We start from the raw sequence: 12,500 nt of genomic DNA, 5'->3' as shown, positions 1-12,500 counted from the left end.
AGGCGTCGCTCCATTTGAAATCAGACTTTTTAGAGAAGATGTGACGCCTTGTTGGGATCATGATTAAATAGCAGGGCTCGACATTATAACTGGCCCGGACGAATGACTGACAGCTGATTTCACAGCGCTTTCCTGTCATACCGGTGCTTGTGTGTCACGGTTGAAAGGCCGCCGACGGCTTCACTGCTCTCCCTCCCACGAGCGCGCTCCCTCCTCTCTAATTGTACACTCGCACACAGATCTTAGCGCAGGTTTTCTCTACCAAAACACACATTTGGTGAAACTGTTTTGAAACCATCAGATCCCGACAGAAGTCGAGTTTAAATCAGAATTCACAGAAAACAAATCACCGTAAGAGTCGAGAGTGACGGCAGGGCGTGATGAAAACAGAAGGGAGAAAAGTTTGATCCACAGTGACAGACAGCTGGAGGAGCTGGAACACGTTAAAGATCCTAAAGTAAAGATGAAGAGTTTCTCACAGAGAAGAAAGAAGGAGAGATTCCAGATGTATCACAGCCTCATATTAATATCAGATGAAGTAGACTCTTACAGTTAGCAGCATGGTGAATAAACATGAGCACTTAAATATAAGAAAAATACAAAATACTTTTATAATTAGAGCTCAATTAATTAAATAAAAGTTGTAATTGACTTTTGCATCAGAATGGTTCAAGTGATCTCTGAAAGCCTGGAGGGCCACTGCCAAATTTATCTGAGTGTCAACCCCTGAATATTATTAACCAAAATGTCAATCAAGTGAATCTGATTTGACCTCTGACCCACTGACCCCGCCTCCCCTCGTGTCTCCGCCTCTCTGCAGGCCTCATCCTGGTCAACGAGCCGTACTACAACGAGGCGGGCTTTGACAGCGACCGCGGCCTGCAGGAGGGCTACGAGAACAGCCGCTGCTACAACGAGATGGCCCTGATCAAGATGGTCCAGTCCATGACGACCCTCCTGCAGAACCCCGTGGAGTTCTTCAAGCAGGAGATCCAGGAGCACTTCGCCTCCAACGGCTGGCGCCTCGTCCACCGGCTGGACGTCTGGCTCGAGCTGAACGAGGCCGCCGAGAGGAGCCACGCCGCCCACGTGACCTACAGACACTCGAAGGAGCGTCTGGACGAGCCCGTGGCGGTGGCCCACAGCAGCCCCAGCAAGCCCGGGGAGGAGGGCGGGGTCACGGGGGTCAGCAGTATTATCGAGGAAGACCTGGAGGACTCAGGTCTGAGCCCGTCCACTGTGGCGCCCCCGCAGCAGGACCTGAGCCAGAACTCAGACTGCGACAGCACCCAGGGGAGCGCCACGCTGCCCGGCGCCGTGGTCCGCGGCGGGACGTCAGAATCGTCGGGTCCGGTCAGCGGCGGAGGGGCGGTCTCGGCGGCGAGCCAGCCCGTGGTGCGACCAAAGAAACGGAGAAAGAGCTACAGGAGCTTCCTCCCCGAGGGCAGCGGCTACCCGGACATCGGCTTCCCGCTCTTCCCGCTCTCTAAGGGTTTCGTGAAGAGCGTGCGAGGCGTGCTGCTGCAATACCGAGCTGCGCTGGCCGCCGCCGGCATCGCCGAGCACATAGAGGACAAGTAAGTGCCTCCTCCTCGCCGCCCCCCCCCCCCACGACTCAATCTGCACTGCTCCTTTTTCCTCCTCCTCCTTTTTGTACCTTTCCATCGGCCTCCAGCGGTCGAGGAGGATCATTACGTGTTGTCTGGGGGGGGGGGCGCAACAACCCCCCGCCGCCGCCGCCGTCCCCCTGCCACACCACCGCCACCGACCACATGTTTGTCCTTTACCTCCATCTCTCTCAGTCCGTTCTGCTCCTGCCGCCCCCAAAAACTCCACCATGTTTTTTTCCTCTTCCTGAATCACAGACTGAAGGAGAGCAGCTCCTCTGAGCAGGATCAGGATCTGGTTCTGGTTCTGACCATGTCTTTGTTCTCCTTCAGTGACTCTGCAGACGAGTGTGATGCATAAAGAGGGAGGGGGACGCACGCAGGTAAACACAAAGGAGGTCAAAGGTCAGGACAGAACGAGAGGATCTTCTTCACCTGCACTCGTTACCGTGGAGGTCAAAGACGGCTGAATAAACGACGACCTCTCGACTGATCTATGTGTAGCACTACTGAAACTTAACGCTGTAACCATCCTGCACTACAACGAGGACACTCTGACCCCGGGAGGGGGGGGGGGGGGGGGGGGGGCGTCGGGGAAAACGCCCCCGACCACGGCGGTTTGTTTATAGTAGGAGAAGAAGTCACTGGTTGTTAAAACGCTTTCTGCCAAATCCTCTCTGTCCACACACACACACACACACACACACACACACACACACACACACACACACACACACACACACACACACACACACACACACACACACACACACGTTTAAGTAGAGCGTACTGAATGTCAGATAAACTGCCAAACACCACGACCGCTTCAACACTTCTTCCACTGCACTCGTCTCCGTCGGGTCACGCTGAAACACGGAGCGACCACGTTTACATCTCCATCACCTCCGGAGGTCAGAGCGCCGCAGCAGCGGGCGTGTGACGGCGTGTGATGTGTGGAGTTCACTTCCTGTAGAGTTTAGTAACAGCGGGATGGGAACTCATGCTTTTGGTGTTTTGATGCGTTTCAGCGCGGGATTCGAACCCGCCATGCTCCACTTTTCTTCTCACTGCGAACGACACAAATTAAATGATAAAGAAAAAAAAAACAGTAAGCGTCCATTCCGTCATCTGTCGTCGACATGTTGCCTTACTTGAATCTTGTTCTTTCTGATCTCAGACCATCGTGTACAGAGCTGCTTCACCACGCTTTAAACATTAAACCCTGCAGACCCCCATAGACCCCCTCAGACCCCCACAGACCCACTCAGACCCCCATAGACCCCCTCAGACCCCCATAGACCCCCTCAGACCCCCACAGACCCACTCAGACCCCCATAGACCCCCTCAGACCCCCACAGACCCCCTGAGACCCCCACAGACCCCCATAGACCCCCTCAGACCCCCACAGACCCCCTCAGACCCCCTCAGACCCCCATAGACCCCCTCAGACCCCCACCAGTTCTCTTCTCCCCGATCTCTACATTGGTTTGGGTTTGTTGGTTTGCTGATGATCACTTCCTGTTCTCCCCGACTTTAAACATCTCGACCAATGAGAGGAAAGACTAATCTTCCTCTGAAGCCTTTTCCACACATGCACTCCTGGAAGTTTCTAGATATACGTTCAGGAGAGACGGGAGACTTTCCCAGTCTGACCCTCTGTAAAATAGATGAACGGCGCTCCCCAGAGTGCGGCGCCATAATGACAGTTTTTGTCTTCTTGTAATTGGACGTTTTCAAAGTTTCAACAAACGAGCCCAAAGAGCGTTGAGCAGCTTCTTTTTTTGTGCACATAAATCTTATGACCGTCATGACCCCTCCCGCTCGCCTGTGAGTACTTCCTGCTCGGTCTCACATCCGCTCACCCTGATTTTTTTTTTTGAACGAGGGGGGCTCGCAGGAAACAGTCCGGTTTATGTCGGGGGTGAATCACTCGCCCGCCGTGTCCGGAGAGTTTCAGGAGTTTTTTTGCGCGTGTGAAAAACAGTCGATGATGATGATGTCACTCCATGTGGTCGGACTGTGATGTCATGAACTGTGATGTCATGAACTGTGAAATAAGTGAATCTCACCTTCTGGTGCTTCCTGGGGTTATCACATGCGTCTTTGTTTACATCTTTTTTTGTTCTGCATTCCATGTCTGACGTTGTTTAATAAATAATAATAATTAATGAAGAATTCTCATTGTTAAAAAAACGGATGAGTTTGACCTCCTGGTGCTCGCTGTGTGCGACGCAAACCGGACGGCGTCGACTCGTCTGGTGTTTAACTTGAACTAAGATGCTGAAGCGTGTTGAGCACATTGTGCCATGTGGAGCTGTGGGAGCTGTGGGAGCTGTGGGAGCTGTGGGAGAGGATGAAGAGCTGCTGTGTTTCAAAAAAAGGAGAGGACCAGAATCAGGGTGTTTTCTGTTTGCTTCGTCTTCCTTTCCAAACCGTCGGCCATGACACTTTGTCCTCTTCCTGGTTTTCACGCCGTTGTCTTTTCTTTTCGCTGCCTTTAAAGCCACAGACGGACGGACGCCTCTGTGTGATTTCTTCTTCTTCTTCGCTGGCTGCTGTAGCATGTAGCCTCGTTTGCTTCTTCTTCTTCTTCTTTCCTCCACTCGCTTCCTTCCTGTAAAACATCGACTCCATTCTTCTCTGAGGAGGAGTGTGATTTTGGTATTTTGTTTTCTGGGTGCGAGATTTTTGGGAAGTTCAAACCATGGACTGTATATGAAATATGGACAACACTTCTCCGTCTTTATGTGAGTTACAATGTGAAGCCAAAATCCCCCTGACGTGTTGCACTGGTGATCTAAGTTGGTGCAGAGATGTGTTGATTTTTATGATGCTTGAGTTTTATCTGACGGTGTGAGAGAGTTTAGTTCCCGCGCTGAGTGAGAGAGAAAACATTCTTCTTATTTATTGCGATAAAGTCTGACCTTTGCGCCAACGTTCAAACTGCGATTTATTGTGCAGAACGTAAAGAACGCTGCAGGAGCCGCATTTCTCAACAGAGCGGTCAGTCGTTTAATCCGCTCCTGGACATAAATCAGCGTGAGAAGAAAACATGTTTGAGAATTATTTGCCGTGTTTTTTTTTAGTTTTGAAGTTTCCTCACATGTCGAGGCGCCTCTGGCCTAGTGGTTAATTCACGCGCTTCATGTACGGAGGCTAAAGTCCTGGAGGTGACCCAGGTTCATTCATCCTGCGGCTATGTCATCCCTCTCTCTCTCTCTTTCTCACTCCCCCCCAATTTCACTCTCTATCCACTTCCTGTCTGTGGCCATTAAAGGAGGCGGGGTTAATGACCTGTGCTGCAGCCAGTCAGCAGGGGGAGCTCTAAATCTTTTGGCTTCCCTCTTGAGGAGCTCTCGTGCTGTCCATTCTTCATACAGTCGATGGTTCAAACACGTCTTCAGAGAGTTGGGAGGGCGATGTTTTCTCTCCGTCTTTTCATCCTCAAAACGTAAACAGGAAGTGAGAACTGCTCTCGCTCGATCTGGATGAAGCACATGATGCTATGTACAATTTTCTGTGTATGTGTATATTATTCAGATTGAACCCATTATTCTTCTTATTATTATTCTGATGAGACGTTTGTTTTACAGCCAAAGCATGTAACATGTTGCTTTAAGCCTTCTGAGCGGGCGACACCAGACTTGACTGTACGATGTCTACATTTCCACAGTGGCCTGTTATTGAAATATTAAAAAGAAGTACTAATAAAGTTATGATTTGTAGCCTGATTCCCTCTGTACAGATGTCATGACTTCCATCAGAATATATAAATATGGACGTACATGCAGAATTTATTGAACACACACTGGAGTTCTAAGGAGGAGTCCCGCGGATGCTTGGAGGCGTAAATGTACGACATGCTGAGTGTGATATTGTACCTTTTTTGATTTCTTTTTTTAATGCTTTACTTTTGTTGCTTTCAGACGACTGTATAGTGATGTATTAAACTTTGCAAGCAGTACCATAGAAACATTGTGGCTTTAATTTATTTTTGACTGCAGTACTTCCTGTTGGATGTTAAAAGATAAATCTAAAGATATTCTTTCATTTCTATTGATAATAAATCAAAAAAAAAAACACAAAAAACTAACGATTCATTTAGGATTAAGTTGCCGCAGAGTTGCACACGGCGATGGCTGTCAGCATTTCCGTCCCAGGAAGATGATGGTACTCTGGCTGTATTGCAAATGGATTCATTGATTAACGATGGTAAGGAGACGAGCGCGGGTGGAAGAGCGGATTCAAATATGCTCAATTTTAAAACAAGATGGATTTTAAAAGCCATCGCGGAGATCTTCCAAGAGTCAATCTTTGAATGAAACAGGATGACAATATAAACAGTGGGCCAGCATGCCTTCATTATGTGAAGATGATTTAAATTTTATGGAGAAGACATTAACACAATGATAAGAGGTGTTCTCACTTCTGAGATTTTGATTCATAAACGGGAAAATTTGATTAAATAAGAGGTCTAATAAAGAGTAAAAGAGCTCAACAGTGACAGCATTTTTTATTTTTTTGGCGGCTCTAGTTCCGGAACCAAACTGTTGAGTCCTGTTTACTACTAACAATAGTAGTTTCAGATGTCCCCCATCAACAATCACATTTTAATTTAATTTTGGTATATTTAAAAGAATAATACATTTTATAAGTCTCTTAGCACAGGAGAGAATCATCATCCTGAGAGCCAAATTTAGACTCAATATTAAAGGATCAATCAGTGAAATGATAAAGTGTTCTTACTATCTGATCATTAAGGACACATGTTGAAGTGCTGGCTTCTCTGACAACAATGCAGCAGCCAGTATGTCCTCCTTCTAACTTTAGATTCTGCTCCTGAATGCTCTGGATTTCTTTGGGCCAGAGAAGGTAGGCGGTTTTAAGGCGACCCCCACCACACGGCCGTTTTGGACGCCCCTCAGTTTGCCAGATATGAGAGCAGTTATCAGGTCAACAGGTGTTGCAGCGATGGAAGCGGTCAAGAGAAGTGGTTCAGATAGAAGTGATTGTACCCGACCTAAAAAGCCTCTGCATGTTTCTAATAAGCTCCACGAGCAGAAACGTGCTCAAACTAGGATCAATATTGGAGATGCTTTTGAAAAATGGAGAGAGGTTAGAACACAGAAAGGTTTACAGACCCATGCAGAGCTGGATAAACACTGAAGCTTCAGAGTCCACCACATGGTGACCTGTGTGAGCATCAACTCTAGAGAGGGGGGGGGGGGGGGGGGAGACAGCTCTCTACAATGTTTAGAATTTAGACTGCAGTACACATTTTAACCACTAGGTGTCAGAGTTATATATACTTTAGTGAGGTGAATTGGTTTTGTATGGAAGAGGAGAAAAGCTGTGCATGCATTGATTTAATAAATACTTAACACAGACTCATCAAAGACTCACAAAGCACCAACACTTCTGCAGTTTCTCATCAGATTTATTCCTCAATCAGAAACACTCCACTTCCCAGAATGTTTGATTTGACAATAGAAAAAATTACAGACATTCGTCTCATGGAAAAATAGATCTCTCAGTGAATAAAGAAGCAACCGTTTAATCTTCAGTGTGCAAGAAATAAAAAGAAAACTAAATAACAGATTTCCCTTCACCAGAAACGTTTCGACAGTACAGACGACGAGAGTTCAGAAGCAGCAGGTTCAAGACACGGACAGAAACTCAGCAGTGAGACAAAAAAACAACAAACGTCAGGTCTGTCTTCATCCGGGTGAATCTAAGCTCCTCCCCTTTAGTGACTGATGAAGAGGAGGTCACACTGTTCATGTTTTTCTTTGAGCCTCAGGTAGATGTCAAAGTCTCTTCTTTCATGGCGGTGACTGATGATGGCGAGGAAATACTTTTTTTTTTTCCCCAGCATGCTGCAAATAAAAAATCAGTGGCTGCACCGCTGTGTTCACACCAGCAGGGGGCAGCACAGTCAAGGCACATCAGACGAGGAGCAGCTCAAACAAATGAGACTGCATAGAAAAACTAAAAGTTCAGAGGGGTCTGCAAAGAAAATCCACATCAGCTGCTCCTCTTTTTGTTTCTTCTTCTTCATGACTGAATGATTGAACATCTTAAGGCCCCTCGAGGTTTCTGGAAATGAAACTCGGCAGGAACATCCTCTCTTTGGTTCAAACGATACAAAGATCACAAGACATACAGTACAGATCACACGCCCCCACACAGGGCTCATACTTCAGGTGCTACCTCGACTTTATTCCTTTCAAATAACAGCAAAGCAAAGTTTTTTAAAAAAAGCCGGTTTTCAAGTAAAGTCGTCAGCGTCTGTGCTCGTCCTGAACGAGTGAAAAAGTGATTTAAACAAACAAAATGAGACAGGAGGTCAAACTCAAGGCGTCAAACGTGGAATGTGAAAAAAGAGGTTTTTATGAGACTAAACGCCGTCAGTCAAATCAAACCTGTCTTGTAACTCCGTCTGATTTGTACCCTCGCTGTGTTTTTTGTTTTTCTTCCACCGTGAGGAGGAGGAGTCAGGACAGTTTGCTCCCAGATGATTTGTTGTGGTGAGGAGGGAGAATGAGGGCGCCCTGTCAGGAACACAACGCCGCCTCCCTCATGCAGCATTTAACACATCAATATCTCTCCCCTCTCCCCCCCCCCCCGCTCTCTGAGGACTCAATAACGAGCTCCTTTAACCAGCGTCCACCTCCACCTCCTTTAAGGCATGACTTACTCTCACTTTCTCTTTGACTCAGACCGTCTGGTTTTTCATTTTTTACTCCAAACGTCTGAAGCGATTTGGATCACAATTAAAAGACTTTTCTAGGCCAGGATCCTCGTTCAGCCTCTCCTCTTTGTGACCTGAAGCTCGATGGTAAGGACACCTCGGTGATGATCGGTAATAACTCTGCAACATGTGTGCGTGTCTGAAAAGCAGCTGGATGGATGGAGGAGGAGGATGGAGCTGAACAGTTTCCATCAGTCTGTGACTTATGAAGGCTGCTCTCACTCAGCTGGTCGGTGTCATCCTCGTTTAGTGACGTGGTTCTCAACGGGTGGGTCAGGGAGCTGTTATCGATGGGGAGCGAATATGTGACTCCAAAAAAGTCTATGAAGCGCTTTTTAAAGGAAGGATGTGCGACACTTAAATCATCAAGTCTGTCCTGTGTAAATGTGTCTCTGAGTCATGACTGTCTACAATGAGGGAGAAGCTCGAGTCCCGCTGGCTGTGTTGTTGTCAGAGTCGTGTTTACATGGACGGGACGGCCGGCTCCTCCCCTTGTGTATAAAAGCTGTTTTAGTCAAGAACTAGAGAGAAGAAGAAGAACATACTCACTGATTATTTGGATGTTAGTAAGAGTTTTTAGATCACGCTCATTCTGTGTCAGTTTACATGAAGCTACGAGCTAACTAAAGAGCGCTAACATTAGCATGCTAACACAACAATGTGAAGCTACGAGCTAACTAAAGAGCGCTAAAATTAGCATGCTAACACAACAATGTGAAGCTACGAGCTAACTAAAGAGCGCTAACATTAGCATGCTAACACAACAACGCAGGACACAGGTGATTGCAGCTCGAGTAAAGGGCTATTTAGTAAACTGCTTGTGCTAAACTTCTTTGTGCAAAATGCGAGGGGAGGGGAGAGTTGGAGGCGTGGCCTAACAGAAGTTTGTTTTGGTTTCCTGTTGGTGCTCAAGGGCGACATCTACTGGATCAAAAAAGTCGCTCATTCTTCTGTCACATGTTTTGCACCGTCTAATTAAATAAATCTGATCAGTTTGGTTTGCGATCAACTCCAACTGAGGGGAACCGGCTGAGAACCACTTCATCTCAAAGAGGGACAACGAGAATGTGTTACAATAAGAACTGGGTTAGAATCTGAAGAGAAATGAGAAAACTAGGAACTAAAGACTCGTTAAGGCGTCCGCTCTGACTCTGTGACGATCAGCCTCGGATCAGAAACCTTTAGGAGCCTCTCAAACATCTTTGATTTGATATGAAAACTAAACATGATCGACCGTCCGCCTGACGTGATTCCTCGCTGGACGCCGCGCTCTCCTCGCTCCGCTGCGAGCTTCATGTTCGAGGTCAGAAGCTCCATCGGACTTCAAAGATCTCCCTGATTGATAAACAGACGCAAAGCAAGACGACACACACACACACACACACACACACACTACACACACACACACACACACACACACACACACACTACACACACACACACACACACACACACACACACACTACACACACACACACACAGACACACACTACACACACACACAGTCACACACACAGACACAAAGACACACACACACACAAACACACACAAACACACACACACACAAACACACACACACACAGACAGACACACACACTACACACACACACACAGACACACACACTACACACACACACACACAAACACACACACACACACACACACACACACAGACACACACACTACACACACACACACACACACACAAACACACACAAACACACACACACACACACACACACAGACACACACACTACACACACAAACACACACACACACACACACACATTTCAAAAAGTCTTTTTTCATGAAGCTGATTTTATATCTCAGAATTTTCTTTTGATTTTCTTCATAGATATAAATAAAATGACTTAAAGGAGATTTTCTCTGCTGATTCAATTTAAATATAAAATATAAAGTTATGATGTTCGACGTCTGTACTAAACCTCGGCGGAGATTCACAGCTGTCGGCATGATCCCCAGACGTGGTTTCCTGCCGCTCTGAACGAGACGCTACGAGAACTTCTCGAGACTCGGCCAGAGCCTGACGACGTATCAGAGCAGAGCTGTAGGACACGCCCACCAGGCGCGCCTTAAAGAGACAGCAGCGTAAATGAAGCGTCTCAGGGAGCGGCTGAATTTATTTCACTGAGGCCGGTGTCAGATAAACGGAGTGTTTTTACTTTATCTCAGGTTATTTTCACTGACTGGACTAAACAGCCAATCACAGAGCTGCGTCTGAAATCTTTGTCTTGATTGACAGATAAACACTTTGAGAGATAAAAACACCAACATGAAAAGAAGGACACTTTGAAATATAAACACACCTCCCATGACGGTGAACATGACCCAGATATTACATGACGGGGGGGGGGGGGGGGGGGGGGGGGGGGGGGTTGTAGTCAAGACCAGTCAAGACCCCCCTAACTGAGACCCAGACATACCCGAGACTAGAGTGCTCCTAGACCGAGACATTAAGGGATCGAGACTGAGTCAAGACCAAGACCAAAACCATGACCAAGACCAAGACCATAACCATGACCATGACCAAGACCAAGACCATAACCATGACCAAGACCAAGACCATAACCAAGACCAAGACCATAACCATGACCAATACCATGACCAATACCGAGACCAAGACCAGAACTATCACTGAATAATCATCATCTTGTGTTTAGGGGGCGGTGTTAGGGAGTTGTGGTCTAGACCGGTCTTGATCTAAAATTTGGGTCAAAATGCTTCGAGATGAGAACTTCAAGAAGTGGTCTTGAGACCGGTCTTGGATTTTCGAGTCCTACAACGCTACATGCTAACAGGCTAAAGAAAGATGCTTTTTCCCGCCGCTTTATGAATAAATAAATTATTTTTTGGGGTTTGTTTACTTCCTGTTCTGGTCGTTTTTAATGTCGTTATGTGTTGAACACTTTGGGTCTCTTAACGGGTCTCGCTCGTTCTTAATTCCAGAACTTCTCTGTGCGATGTTTTGAGGTTGATGTCGAGGAGTTAACGCCGTCCTCCTGTTCCTGCCCTGCGCTACATTTTTAAAGTTCATCCGGTGATTAATCTGGCGAGTCCTCGGTGCACCTCGGCCTGCAGCGGCCCGTACTCCACCACCTCTCCGTCCAGCGTGATGATCCCTTTGGGGGAGAACGGCTCCAGCCTGAGCGCCCGCACCTTCACGTACACCAGATGCTGACAGTTGGTCCCCAGGTGTTCGCCTTTCTCCATCGCCAGGAAGAGCTTCAGCAGCGCCGCGCGGGAGATCCCCGCTCGGACGTAGAACAGGTGGATGACCCCGTCGTCCGGGGCGGCGCCCGGCGCTGCCAGCAGGTCCTCGGCCAGGTGGGAGTGGTACATAGCCAGCATGAGCACAAAGTCCTCCTCCTGAACCAGCACCCAGTCCCCGGGCAGCTGCTGGTCCAGAGGCGGCAGCAGGGAGTCCGTCGGGCCGCAGGGGGCCTTGCGGGGACTTCTGGACGGCGTGCTCTCTGTCCGCCGCGCTTTGAGGGAGTTGTTGGAGTGGCAGGAGTTGTGGAAGGTGTTCTGTCCGACAGAGTCTCTGGACCTGAGCGTCTGATTATTGCAGTGCAGGGTCACCTCGTTCCTCAGAGTCTCCTGGTCGGGGGCGGGCAGGTACGCCAGTCGGCCCCTGTAGACCCGGAGGGACGCCAGCCGCACCAGCGTGCCCACGGTGAACCGCGCCGCTCCCACGTGGCGGTACTTCTCGCTCTCGATGTCCACGTCCGCCACGAAGCCCCAGGCGAGGGAGAGGAAGGAGAAGAGGCGAGGGCCGGAGGAGAGCTGGACCGAGACCAGGTCCATGCGGGACACCAGACCTTTACAGAGCAGGAAACCGCAGCTGAGCAGGAGCTCCTCGCTGGACACCGGAGACGATCTGCGGGGAGGAGAAGCACAAGAGACAGGATCGTCAGGTTAGACTGAGGGACTCGTAACCATAGTAACCACAGGCATGAAGGAGTTCGTGCTAGCGTTGCGTTACAACTAGCACTTCTATAAACTGCGCTCGCTTCTGATTGTTTTCGGCGTCGTTTCTTACCGTCAGACGAGTCGGTTAGTCTGAATTTGAATAAATCCTGAGTTACTCTGCGTCTCCCACCCCTATGTTCCCTCGTTATTTC

At 48.2% G+C, this 12,500-nt stretch overlaps 2 protein-coding genes and 1 long non-coding RNA gene across 3 annotated transcripts in view; 1 reads left to right on the top strand and 2 right to left on the bottom strand.

The window, feature by feature from the left end:
* Window positions 1-5,580, top strand: part of ube2o (ubiquitin-conjugating enzyme E2O) — a 36,278-nt gene extending 30,698 nt beyond the window's left edge. The window contains exons 21-22 of the mRNA XM_061062702.1: window positions 821-1,577; window positions 1,941-5,580. Coding sequence (XP_060918685.1) covers window positions 821-1,577; window positions 1,941-1,968 — 785 coding nt within the window. The 3' untranslated portion in view covers window positions 1,969-5,580. The remainder of the gene's footprint in view (window positions 1-820; window positions 1,578-1,940) is intronic.
* A 2,074-nt stretch (window positions 5,581-7,654) lies between these two features.
* On the bottom strand, window positions 7,655-10,351 carry LOC132993126 (uncharacterized). The gene is made up of 2 exons (XR_009676431.1): window positions 9,029-10,351; window positions 7,655-8,970 (listed from the first exon to the last, which is right to left on the bottom strand). It is a non-coding gene; the product is annotated as an uncharacterized LOC132993126 (long non-coding RNA).
* A 400-nt stretch (window positions 10,352-10,751) lies between these two features.
* The window catches only part of LOC132993102 (sphingosine kinase 1-like), a 32,733-nt gene continuing 30,984 nt past the window's right edge, over window positions 10,752-12,500 (bottom strand). The window contains exon 5 of the mRNA XM_061062771.1: window positions 10,752-12,256. Within this exon, the coding sequence (XP_060918754.1) occupies window positions 11,410-12,256 (847 nt within the window). The 3' untranslated portion in view covers window positions 10,752-11,409. The remainder of the gene's footprint in view (window positions 12,257-12,500) is intronic.

The sequence above is a fragment of the Labrus mixtus genome, chromosome 2, assembly GCF_963584025.1.
Source record: "Labrus mixtus chromosome 2, fLabMix1.1, whole genome shotgun sequence".
Lineage (NCBI taxonomy): Eukaryota > Metazoa > Chordata > Actinopteri > Labriformes > Labridae > Labrus > Labrus mixtus.
This window is presented reverse-complemented; position numbering and strand designations above follow the sequence as displayed.